Source organism: Muntiacus reevesi, chromosome 4 (genome assembly GCF_963930625.1).
Source record: "Muntiacus reevesi chromosome 4, mMunRee1.1, whole genome shotgun sequence".
Lineage (NCBI taxonomy): Eukaryota > Metazoa > Chordata > Mammalia > Artiodactyla > Cervidae > Muntiacus > Muntiacus reevesi.
Window position 1 is genome coordinate 165,611,804 of NC_089252.1, and position 13,124 is coordinate 165,624,927.

The 13,124-nt window shown below is 37.7% G+C and overlaps 1 protein-coding gene across 4 annotated transcripts in view; it reads right to left on the reverse strand.

Annotated features, from left to right (window-relative positions):
* USP15 (ubiquitin specific peptidase 15) overlaps nt 1-13,124 on the reverse strand; it is a 125,480-nt gene that overhangs the window by 89,132 nt on the left and 23,224 nt on the right. For all 4 annotated transcript variants that reach the window (XR_010663077.1, XM_065934730.1, XM_065934729.1 and 1 more), the window contains exon 2: nt 11,413-11,540. Coding sequence is in view for 3 of the 4 variants with exons in the window: in XM_065934730.1 (XP_065790802.1) it covers nt 11,413-11,540 (128 nt within the window). In the remaining variant the exon portion in view is untranslated. The remainder of the gene's footprint in view (nt 1-11,412; nt 11,541-13,124) is intronic.

The following is a 13,124-nucleotide window of genomic DNA, read 5'->3' on the forward strand; positions in this document are numbered from 1 at the left end:
ATGTTATCTCAGTCAATTCTCCAAACAATCCTATAAGATGAATATCTATTTTAGATTAAAAAATACATTCAAAGAAAGCAAGTAAACTGCCCAAAACATTTACACAGAAAATTGCAGGTACTATGAAAGGTACCATCATGGAAAACACTTTTATCTCAGTTGATTTTCAAAACAATATTATGAAGTAGATAGCTCCATTTTACTTAGTAAATAGATTCAAGTATTGATTATCCTGCCCAAGCTCACATACAGAAAATTGTAGGCTAGACTCAAACATGTATCTATTTACACTAATATCCGTTTTCTTTCCACTATAATCGGCTGCTTCAAAATAAATTTAGGGAGAGAAAAAAAGTTTAAAAATTAAGACTTCTATGTTATTCTCCACAATAATTCAAGAGTCTGGGTAAATGATTTTATTACATAAGAGAATCAAACAGAATTTATATCTAGTTGTTGTTTAGTCACTAAGTTTTATCCAACTGTTTTGCAACCCCATGGACAGCAGCCCGCCAGGCTTCTCTGCCCGTGGGATTTCCCGGGCAATACTGGAGCGGGATGCCATTTCCTTCTCCAGGGGCTCTTCTCGACCCAGGGGTCAAACCCAGGTCTCCTACACTGGCAGGCGGAGTCTTTACCACTGAGCCACCTGGGAAGCCCTTAAGTGGATAAAATAAAATGATCAGCTTTTGAATCATTTTTAAGGGAGGAAGAACCACCCTAAACACAGAACCTCTCATTTTTGTTACTTCTGTTTTTGATATAAAATTGATATCAAAACTGCTGAGATTTAAAGTGTAAAATTTGTTGTTGTGACATAGCAATACAAGTGTGAAATCATCATTACCAAAATGATAAAAATACCTATCAGCATCTCCCCTCACCCCCTGGCCACAAAGGTTTCCCTGTAGTCCTTTTTTTGGGTGTAATCTCTCCTTTCTGTCCATCCAGGTTCACTGTCCTGTGCCCCGAAAACTGCTTATCTGTGTGGTCCAATTATAGACTAATTTGCATTTTTTAGATTATATAAAATTGGTATGTACTGCTTTATTTGGCATCATTTATGTTGCATCATTATCTTGAAATCCATCCATATTTTTATGTTTCAAGAGTTCATTCCTTTTAATTGCTGAGTAGGATTTCATTACTTTATATGAACATTCTGTAATTTCTTTATTCATTCAGCTACTGATGGGCATTTTGGACTGTTTCCAATTTTCTCTACAACAAGTAACACTGATATGAACACTTATAAGTTTTCTCTTCATTTCTCTTGGGTAAATACCAAGGAGTGGAATGGTTGGTTCCTATGGTAAATGTATATTTAGCTTTTTAAAAAACTGCAAGACTATTTCATTACCCAAAATTGTGTATGAAAGTTCTACTTGCTCTACAGCCTCATGAACACTTGGTATGGGTTTATCTTTTAAATTTTAAATTCAAATTTAAATTTGAATCATTTACAATGATTCAAATCATGCACAGTGGGACCTCATTGTGGTTTTAATCTTCATTTTTCTAATGACTAGTGATGTTGAGTATTTTTACATGTGTTTTCTGAAAACACTACCTTCTCTAGTGAGGCATCTGTTTAAGCCTTTCGTCTACTTTTTTCACTGGGCTTTATGGAATTCTTTACTCTGCATATATTTTATCAGCTAAGTAATTTGCAAATACTTTCTCCCACACTGTGGTTTATCTTTTCATTCTCTTAACAGTGTTATTTGAAGAAGCTTTTGTTAGTGATGAATTACAAATCATCAATTTTCCCCTTTATCAACCATGCTTTTTAATTCATACTTAAGAAATTTTTGCCTGTCACAAAAATCCCCTAATTTTTTCCTGAGTTCCATAGTTTTGGTTTTTACATTTAAGTCTATGGGGTGTTTTGAGTTAATTTTGTACACGGTGCTGGGTACAGGTCAAAGTTCACTTGTTTATGGCAAATAGATACTTAACGCTCAAGCAGCATTCCTCTAAAAGACATCACTGAATTTCTCTCACACTTTTATGTAAATGAATTGGCCACATGTTTGTGGGTCTACTACTGGACGCTCTAATATGTTCAACTGATTTTTATCTCACACTATAAACAGATATTAACTTAAAATTGATCAGAGACAGAAATGTAACAGCCAAAACTCAAAAACTCTTAGAAGAAAACGTGTCTTTTCTGATGCAGATGCTTTCTGCAACAAAATCACAAGCAACCAAAGAAAAAAATAGATAAACTGGATTTCATCACAATTAACTTGCACTTTAGAGGCACCATCAAGAAAGTAAAAGACATACACAGAATGGGAGACAATTTTTGGAAACCTTGTTTGATAAGGGACTAGTATCCAGAACACATAAACAACTCTTAAAATGTAATAGTAAACATACAAATAACCCAATTAAAAAAAGAGCACAGGATCTGAATATTTTTCCAAAACAGATATAAGCAGTGCAGATATGATATTTAACATCATTAATCATTAGGGAAATCAAAATAACAAACAGATGTTAAAATAACAAATACAAATCAAAGTAACAATAGATATCAGTTCATTGGCAAAGACCCTGACCCTGGGAAAGACTGAACGCAGGAGGAAAAGGGGGCTAAAGAGGATGAGATGTTTGGATAGCATCACTGTCTCAAAGGACGTGAGTTTGAGCAAACTCCAGGAGACAGGGAAAGACAGGGAGGGCTGGCACCACAGAGTCGCAGAGTCAGACCTGCCTTAGCAACTGAACAACCACCACCATTTCATACCCATTAGGATGGCTATAGTATAAAAGAATAGGCAATAATAAGTGATGGCAAGGTGTGGAGGAACTGGTACCCTACTTGCTGCTGCTGGGAGTGTAAAATGATGCCAACTATTTTGGAAAAGTTAAACAATTCCTCAAATAGTTAAACACAGAGTTACTATATGACCAAGAACACATCTACACAAAAATTCGTACATGAATAGTTCATGAATGAATTATTCATTCATGGCCAGAAAGTAAAACAACCCCAATGTCCGTCAGTTGATGAACGGATAAATTAAATGTGGCATATCTCCATACAATGGAAAATTAGCCATCCACTAAAAAAAGAATAAAATACTGACTCATGACACACGAATGACACTTGAAAACTTTGTACCAAGCAAAAGAAGTCCAATGCTATGGCCACATATTGTTTGATTCCGTTTAGATGAAATGTTCACAAGCAGAGAATTCAGAGAGACAGAAAATGTATTAATGACTGCCTGGGGCTGGGGTCTTGAGAGGGGATGAAGAGTGACTGCTAACAGATAATGACATTTCCTTCTGGAGTGATGAAAATTTTTTGGGATTAGACGAAGGTGATGGTTGTAAAACTATGAATATAAAAAAAGAAAGCCAGTGAATTACAGAATTTCAAAGGATGAATTTTATGGTGTGGCAAAGAGTTGGACATGACTGAGTGACTGAACTGAACTGAAACTCTATCTCATTTTTTAAAACGCCTACTAGGAATGTGATTTGAAATTGTGTTGAATCTGTAGACTGAGTGGAGGAATTAAACAATACTGAGTTTTCTGATACAATAGCATAATTTATCTATTCAGGCTTTAATTCATCTCAGCAATATCCTGTACTTTTTAGTTTACATGTATTATAGATTTATCTGCATTTTATATTCTGGTGCCATTATAAAATATATTTTTAAAATTTAAATTCATGTTAGTTCATTTTTAGTGCACAAGAAACACAACTGGTTTTTGAGTAATGGTCTTGTATCCTATAGGCTAATTTCATTTATTAATTCTAGAAGGTTTCTTCTTGTAGATTTTATTTTCTACAATGACATGTATTTGTGAATAAAGGAAGACTTATTACTTCTTCCTATACAATCTGTGTGTCTTTTACCTTTTCTTTTTGCTTTATTACACTCTAGAAACTCCAGTACAATCCTGGCTTAAAGAGTTGAGAGTAGACATCCTTGCTTTTCCCTGATTTTAGAGGGAAAGCACTCTGTCTTTCACTGTTGGGTATGTCATCTATAGATGCCCATTTTCATAGATGCCCACTCTGAGGTTGAGGAAGTTTCTTTGTATTTTACTCTTTCATCTAGTATTTTGGTAGATGTTTGGTATTTTGGTAATGTTTTTTCTATATATCTATCCTCTTTATTTTTGGACTTGGTTTACTAAAATTTTGTTAATAACAGATGCATCTATATTCATCAGGGGTATACTGGTTGAGAAATTTTTTTCCTTGAAATGTCTCTCTTAGACCTTGGTATCAGTAATGCTGGTTTCATTGCATGAAGCAGTCTCTCCTAATTTCTGAGAGGAGCTTCTGCTGAACTGGCGTGATTCTCTCAAACTGCACTGGCAGAACTCACTAGTGGCACCATCGAGCTCTGGTGTTTTCTTCGTGAGGAGATTTTAAACTACAAATTCAACTTCTTTAATGGATACAGGGCTCTTCAGAGAATTCATTCTTTTGGAATCAGCTTTATTAGTTTTCCTCTTTCAGGAAACACTTCTTTACTGTCCTTTTGCTATTTGTAGATTTCTGTACAGACGCCACCTCTCTTGCTCGATACTGGTGCTTGTGTCTTTTACCTTCCTCTTGTGATCAAACTAGGTCTTTATAAATTTTATTATCTTCATAAAGAACCAGTCTTTGGATTCATTGATTTTCTCTATTTTTCTGTTTTCCCTTTATTTGATTTCTGTTCTGAACTTAGTATTTCTTTTCTTCTGCTTGATTTAGTTTAATTTGTTTTTATTTTTAGTTTCCTGAGTCAGAAACCAAGGTCACTGATTTGAGACCTTTCCTTTTCCTTATGCATGTTAAAAGACCTATAAATTACCCTCCACATACTATTTGCCTTCCACAAATTTTGACATGCTTTGCTTTCACTTTCATTTAGTTAAAAATACATGCTAGTTTCTCTGAGTCCTCTCTGACCCACGAGTCACGCAGAAGTATGCCAGTTTTTAAACACCTGCAGATGTTTCCCCTCTGGGTTGTTATTATTCCCCTAGAGTAAGAAAACATCTTCTGTATGACTTAACTCCTGCTAACTTCACTGAACCAGGTTTTACGCATAATACAGTTTATCTAAATGCATTATGTGAACACCAAAAAGAATTTTCATTCTGCTGTTGTTCAGTGGGAATACAGTAAGTCCTCTACACATGAACAGTTTCCATTTCAAGAGTGTGTTCATAAGTCCAACAAGGTTAGCCTAGGTATCTAACTAACACAACTGGCTATACAGTACTACACTATAGGTATTAGTGTAGATTTACAACACTAATAAGAGTGTTTACACTATTATAGATAATAGTGTTTTTTTCCCACATAAATATTTTAAAAACACACACACACACAAAATAAGGAGAACATTTTGAATCTTACAGTACACCACCCTGAAAAGCACAGCAGGACACAGAGCACAACCGCTGGCACACAGGGGCTAGCACAGAGTGAGCAGGAGAGCAGAGTTACTGACGGAGGCAGGAGAGGAGGTGGGAGACGGTGAGAGCTGCAAGACCGTCGGCAACAGGAGGCAGATGGCAAGGTGCAACGTCACTCCTGCTTGATGCTGATGACACAGGTTCTGAGTCCTTGCTCGATTCAATTCTATCTACCCTGTTGAAAACATGATCCAGTGATGTCTGGGTAAGTAGTTCTCTTTTTTCTTGTCATGGATGACAGAGTAGCACTGGATTGCATCAGAACAGCAGTGGCAACCTTCATGTACCATTCTACACTTGGGTCCCATGCCTCAAAAACTAACAGTGCCTCCTCAGAGAAAACCCTTTGCCATTTCATGTGTCATGAACCTCTTCAGTTCTTCACTTATTTCTTCTTCCTCTTGTCTCTTTTCATCCTTTCTCTGGTCCTCCAATTCCATGAGGTCTGTATTAGTAAGCTCCTCATTTTGCACTGGAGAAGGCAATGGCACCCCACTCCAGTACTCTTGCTTGGAAAATCCCATGGATGGAGGAGCCTGGTGGGCTGCAGTCCACTGGGTCGCTACAAGTCGGACACGACTGAGTGACTTCACTTTCACTTTTCATTTTCATGCACTGGAGAAGGAAATGGCAACCCACTCCAGTGTTCTTGCCTGGGGAATCCCAGGGATGGGGGAGCCTGGTGGGCAGCTGTCTATGGGGTCGCACAGAGTCGGACACGACCGAAGCGACTTAGCAGCAGCAGCATTTTGCACAGCAAGGAGGTCAATGAGGTCACCCGCTCGCAGATCTAGCTCCAATTTTTTCCTGAGGGTCACTACGTAGCTGAAGACCTCTGTTGACTCTTTGTCCACCTCAAATCCATGAAAATGATGACCAAATCGTGGGTAAAGGTTCTTCCAAATCCCATTCATGATGACAACCAAACATCTCACCAAGCAAAGCCAATGTTTTTATGGGTTTGTACATGGTACAGCCCTTCCAAACCTGTTGCACAGTTGTTCCTGACATGTCACTTGCCTTTATTGCCTGACAAAAAGTGCAATTTGAATAATATTTCTTGAAAGTCACTATAACCGCCTGGTCCACAGGCTGGATAATTGACATAGTATTTGGTGGCAGATACACACTGGGATGAAAGTCATCCATGAATGGAGCGTGGCCGAGAGTATTGTTGAGCAGCAAAAGGATGTTGAATGGGATGTCTTTCTTCAAGCAGTATTTCTCAACTCTGGAACAAAATGGTGCAAAAACCAATTCTGGAAGATGGCCTGTGTAACCTAGGCTTTGGGGTTTCTCTTCCACACAAAAGGAAGAGAGTCCCTGGCTGTTTTTAAAGGTTCTTGGGTTCTCTGGATGAGACACTAAAAGATGCTCTGGCTTCATACTGCCAGAAGCGCTGCCACCAGAGTTAGCCTATCCTTTAATGCTTTATAGCCTGGCATCAACTTGTCTTTCTTACTGATATAACTTTGGTCTGAATTCCTCTTCCAGTATAGTCTTCACATCCACATTAAAAACCTGCTATGGTAAATACGTTCCTTCATCAATAATTTCTTAAAACATTTCAGGAAATTTCCAGGCATGTACCATATACCTACACTCGCTGCCTCGACACTCACCTTTACATTGTGAAGCTCGGCTCTAGCCTTGAATCGATCAAAGCAGTCACGGTTGGCTTTAAAAGATGTGCCTTCTGATTCTTCACCATGTTTCTTCTTCAAGTCTTCATGAGGCTTTGAACTTTCTCTTGCATCACCATTAAACTGAGAGCGACTCAGCTGACACTGATCCTGCATTCACATACTAAGAAGTTTCGCCATCTCCTCCATCACTTTTCCACACTTCCTTGGTATTACTGTCAACATCATCAGCATTGCATACGTCACATGATCCAAGACTGAATGATTCACGCTATAAGAATAAGTGATCTTTACCACCTTTTTGCCTTGCTCCACTCTCTCAATTATGTTCACTTTGTTTCCATTGTTATTGCTTGGTGCTTCTTAGCAGTCCCAGCTACATCACCACTGCTTTTGGGCTTGCTTCTGAACATCCTGGGCTTGAAATAAAGATACCGCACCACTGTACTCTGTACAGTACTTTACAGTCAAGTACGCAAAGCACAGCCACCTGGAAAGGATGCGTGCATGTAACAGCGTACTCCAGACACATGAACCAGCTTACATGACTGGACACGTGAATGCATGTACATATCTTTGAAATCGCGGTTAGTATGTAGGGAACATACTGTATTCTATAAATGTCAGTTAGGACAAGCAGATTGATTTATTCCCTTACTAATTTTTGTCTACACGTTTTCTATTATTTATGGAGAGAATAATACTGAAATATCCATTATATAGTTGTGGATATTTTTCTACTTCTCCTTGTGGTTCTGGCAGGTTTTGCTTCACATATTTTCAAGTGACGCCATTAGATGGGTATATATTTAGGATTATTATGTTTTTTTCTTAATGAACTGTCCTGGCCCGTTTACAATTATATGAAATGAACAAATGAACTTTTATCCCTGATAATGTTCTCTGTTCTAAATCTTAATGTCTGATATTAAAATGGCCAGCATTCTTTTGATTATAGTGCTGTATATGTTCAGTTCAGTTCAATCACTCAGTTGTATTCGACTCTTTGCAACCTGATGGACTGAAGTTAATATGTGTCTTAGTTTTCTACTGCTAACAAATAACCATAGTAGCTTAAAACAATACCTATTTATATTCTCACAGTTCTGTAGGTCTGAAGTTCAGGTGAGTTCAACTGGGCTTTCTACTTAGGGTCTTAAAAGAGGAAATCAAGATGCCAGACAGACCTCTCTCCTATCTGGAGGCTCTGGGAAAGAATCTACCTCCAAGTCCACTCAGGTTGCTGGCATAATCTAGTTCCTCACGGCTATAGGTATGAGATGCCTGTTTTCTTGCTGGCTACAGGCACAATTCTCCTTGTCCCTAGACAATACCTGTCTTCCTTTTCACATAGTCCCCTCCATTTTCAAATCAGCACTTGAGTTCTCATGCTTTAAATCCTAACTTCTATAGCTACCAGCCAGAGAAAGCTCTGCTTTCAAAGGGCATGTATGATCAGATAAAGCTCACTGGGATCATCTCCCTTTTGTCATATAACATAAATAATCACAGGAATGATATCCTATTCTCAGGTTTCACTCACACTCAACGGGGAGATGGTTATATAAGAGTTAGGATGACTGGAGGTTAGTCTTAGAATCTTTCAATCTCTATTTGTACTTTGTATTTAAGGTGGGTTTCTGGTAGACAGCATACAGTTGGGTCTTTATTTTTTACTCCAATCTTACAGTCTCTACCTCAAATTTACATTAAACATGATTGTTCACAGAGCTGGGTTTAAATCTACCATCTCACTTGCTATTCGCTTTGTGTTTGTTTCATCTGCTTTGTGTTCTTCTCCACTTAAAAATTTTTTTTAAACATTGCTATTTCTCCTTATTATGCATTATATTTTCTGCTTCTTTGCATTCTGGGTACTATTTGTTTGGATCCAAGATATTAAAAATTTTATCTTGTTGGATGGATGCTGGTTATTTTTGTATTCCTGCTTCCCAGGTGGCATGTGGTAAAGAATCTACCTGCCCATGCAGAAGATGGAAGAGACGCGGGTTCAATCCCTGGGTGGGGAAGATACCCTAGAGGAAGAAATGGCTACCCACTCCACTATTTTTGTCTGAGGGATAAAAATTCCAGGGACTGAGGAGTCTGGTAGGTTGCAATAGATGGGGTTGCAAAAAGTCAGACACAACTGAGCATGCGTGCGCATGTGTGTGCGCGCGCGCGCACACGCACGCACACACACACACACACACACACACACACACACACTCTTGTGTTCTGTTCTGAGATGCAGTTAAGTTACTTGGAAATAGTTGCTTTCGATTTAGAAGGACAAGAGGATTCATTTTGCCCTTCTATAGAGGCAAGCCCATTCTCTGCAGTCTACTCCATGATTTATAACATTTTCCACTCTGGCTACTGTGAACACATTTTTCTTGCTCCCTTATGAGTGAAACCGAGGGTACTCATCAGTTAGATCCATTAAACTATAATTTCTTAATAAACAGTGAACTGTAACCTGCTTTCACTGATGAAGCTCACTTTAATTGTTTTTACAAAAACTCGCAAGTCCTCCAAGTTTCATAAAGTCTAAAAATAAGATATTTTCCTGAGATGTTTTTCAGGAACTTGCAATCGGCTGCGTTCACTTCTAGGAAGAGCTAAGATTAAGACCATTAACTGCCTAGTTGGGCTTGGATGAAGTGTCCGCTTGGTGACCTTTTGACGTGAGAGGGCCCACAATTCCACCCTCAGAACATGCTAACGCCTCCATTTTCTGAACATGTGTCTCATGGAGAAGCAAGTAGCTTAGCTGCATCTGCACAAGAATGACCCACTTTCTTCTTATCATCAATTACCCTTCCCCACGCTCTGCATACCTTGGACTACCCTGCTTCTTTATTTCCACAAATACCCTGAGTCCCTTGCTATCAGGTAGGTGAATCTGAGAGTTGTTCTCCCAACTCCTCACTTGGCTGCCTCACAAATAAATCCCTTCCCTGCTGCAAACTTTGCTATCTCAGCATCTGGCTTATAGCACATCTGGCAAATGAACCTGATTTGGTCACATGAACCTAAACGATTGCTCTAATTCTTTTGGATAATTCTTTTCTTGGGCTTGGGTAGCCTGTAACACACATGCACTAGTCAACAGTCAGCTGAAGACTTAGAAGAGTCTTCAGCGGTTTCTGTAGATCTCTAGGTCTCTCTCTCTTTATGTGTTGCTCATTCCTCTCTGGTCCTCTGCCCTGGAAACTCTGGCCACCTTGGTCTCCCTGGACTCCAAACTCTTTTCTCAACTAAGGGAGGTTGCCAGGCTTTGCATGGGTCCCCCCTTCTGTGCTGTGTCTTGGAAATTCTCTCAGTACAGTAAGCTGAGAAAAACACAGGGCTCATTTCATTTGTTTCAGACTTCTCAGGAATCACTGTTCTTCACTGCCTGGTATCCAACGTTTTGAGAACCACTGTTTCATATATTTTGTCAGGGTTTTGGTTCATTTTAAGTCTAGTCCTTGTTATTCCATCTAGGCCAGTAATGAAAGTTCTGGTATTTAGGTTTTATTCTCTTTAAATGTCATCAGAGTTTTAGAAGAGCTGGCAAGTATTAATAGTAAGGGTTGTAGAAAAATAATCCAAAAATCCAAGAATGTAAACATATACCACTGCTCCCCAACTAAAGAAGTTATGTGTCTGTTAGCAAAATAATACACAATAGAGCATTTCCCCCAAACAGTAAGATACTGCTTTCTAAACTACATTCTAGCCTTAAAAGCTAATAAACTCTTTTTATATCATAAGTGACAAAAATTTGTCATGATAAAGAAAACTAATTATGACAAAATAATCTGAATTCATTAGGTCAAATCTATAATATAGTCGGCCCTCTGTATCCACAGGGAGGGAAAACATTCTAGAAAGTTCGAAAAACCAAAACTTGAATTTGCTGTGTACCAGCAACCATTTACATAGCATTTATACTTTGTTAGATATTAAAAAGTGAAGTGAAGTTGCTCAGTTGTGTCCCAATTCTTTGCGACCCCGTGGACTGTAGGCCACCAGGCTCCTCCGACCATGGGATTTCCCAGGCAAGAATACTGGAGTAACCAACAAAAGACTTAAAGTATATGGGAAGACACACAGATTATATGCAAATATCATGCCATTTTATATAAGGGGCTTGAGCATCCATAGATTTTAATATATGAGAGGGGTTGTGGAACCAAATCCCACATGGACACCAAGGGATGACTATATAAGAAATTTCTGATTTATCATTATTAACATTAACATTTTCCACATTATATATATTGACCATAACATATTAAAATGAACACATTTACAAACTTTACTTAAGGAAATAATACCTCTAAGAAGCCCAGAGTTATCAATGGGTCCAGGATAAACGTTTTGATCTCCCATCTGGTATTTGTCCCAACTGTCAAAGCCAACATACTTTTTCCACTGTTTGAACCAGCGACTATCAACTAGGTACCTAAAAAAGAAGGGAAATTGGTAAAAGAAAATATCAAGAACTTTAAGAATAACAGAAAAGCTATCTTTTAAAAAATATATATATATTTTTAATGTGGACCATTTTGAATTACTTACAATGTTGCTTCTGTTTCATGTTTTGGTTTTTTGGCTGCAAGGCATGTGGGATCTTAGCTCCCCAACCAGGGCTCAAACCTGCACCCCCCACATTGGAAGGCGAAGTCTAAACCAATGGGCCACCAGAGAAGTCCCTCTTATTTTTTATATTTCACTTTATATCAAAGTACAAGTCTACTTCAAAGGATTACTGAGAATAATGCCACAGTTGTAGAAGAGAAACATTCCACTTGTGTAAGATATCATTTCTATTGTTCTATAAAATATCGACTACAGACAACTACTGACATACACATTAAACAAAAAATCCTTAATAGAACTTAAGAAAAAATGCAATAGCTGTTCAACACAATATGTGCCAATTGAACAAAAATTCAAATGACAATTACAAGTATCAATCAAGATAAAATTTTACATGCAACATGGTAAAATGTTAACATGAAAAATGGTTCTTTTGCAAAACAACTTACAAATACAGTATGCTAATTGTATGTGTTTTATTGTATCTTTCAGGGAGTAAGGAAAGCAACTATTAAAGGTTTGGAAGATTGATTTTAGTAATTATAGTCAAAGTTTTAAAAGAAACTTTAAAAATAACTAGCTTCTTTACTAACAAAAGTTGATAGCAACAACACTGTCTCCCACTGTTTCTCATACATGAGCAAAATTTGCTGGGGCAAGCAGGGTTGGTGTTTAATTGATTTCAAAAGGGTGAAACCAAGCACTGTAACCATTACTGAAACTATATTCACCCTGTTTTCACCTAAATTAGCTTCTCATCAGATGACCAGTGACGGAAAAAGTAAAATAATGGTTCTCTAGCAAAGAAAGCATAAAAAAATTATAAATCTAAAAAAAACCATATAAATTTATTTATATTATACCTACCATGCTTTGCCACCGGTTCATAATTATTTTAAAAATTTTTTCCAGAAACATTTCCCCTCACAGTTAACTAGGCTCAATCACAAACAAAAGCAAAGGTTAACAAGATGTTTAAAGTCCACGTGTATAGCCAAGTTTTTTAGAACATCATTCCAATGCTTCCATGCTTACAGCACTATACATGGAGCCCTGTAGGAATGAAATGCTATCTTTATGTCTGAAAACACCTGAAGTAAAGGCACCAAACTAACAGAACCCCACAATTTTTAAGGAATATTCATCAGCAGTTCAGTTTCCTAAAAATGGGTAAGGTAGAATTATCTATACATGAGTATTTCAAACATACTATCAGGATCATACAATGGAATGCCCCCAAATTGTAGATTTTGATGTCTATGAGGAAAAAAGAGAGTTGAAGAACTAGGTTTTAAGAAAACCCTGCTTGTAAGATAAACAAAATAGATTAGACTACCAACGTCTTTATATGTTAAACTGAATAAAGAAAATTAGACTTAATTGTATGCGTGCATGCGCGCTCAGTTGTGTCTGACTCTATGATGCTAAGGATGGTGGCCCACCAAGC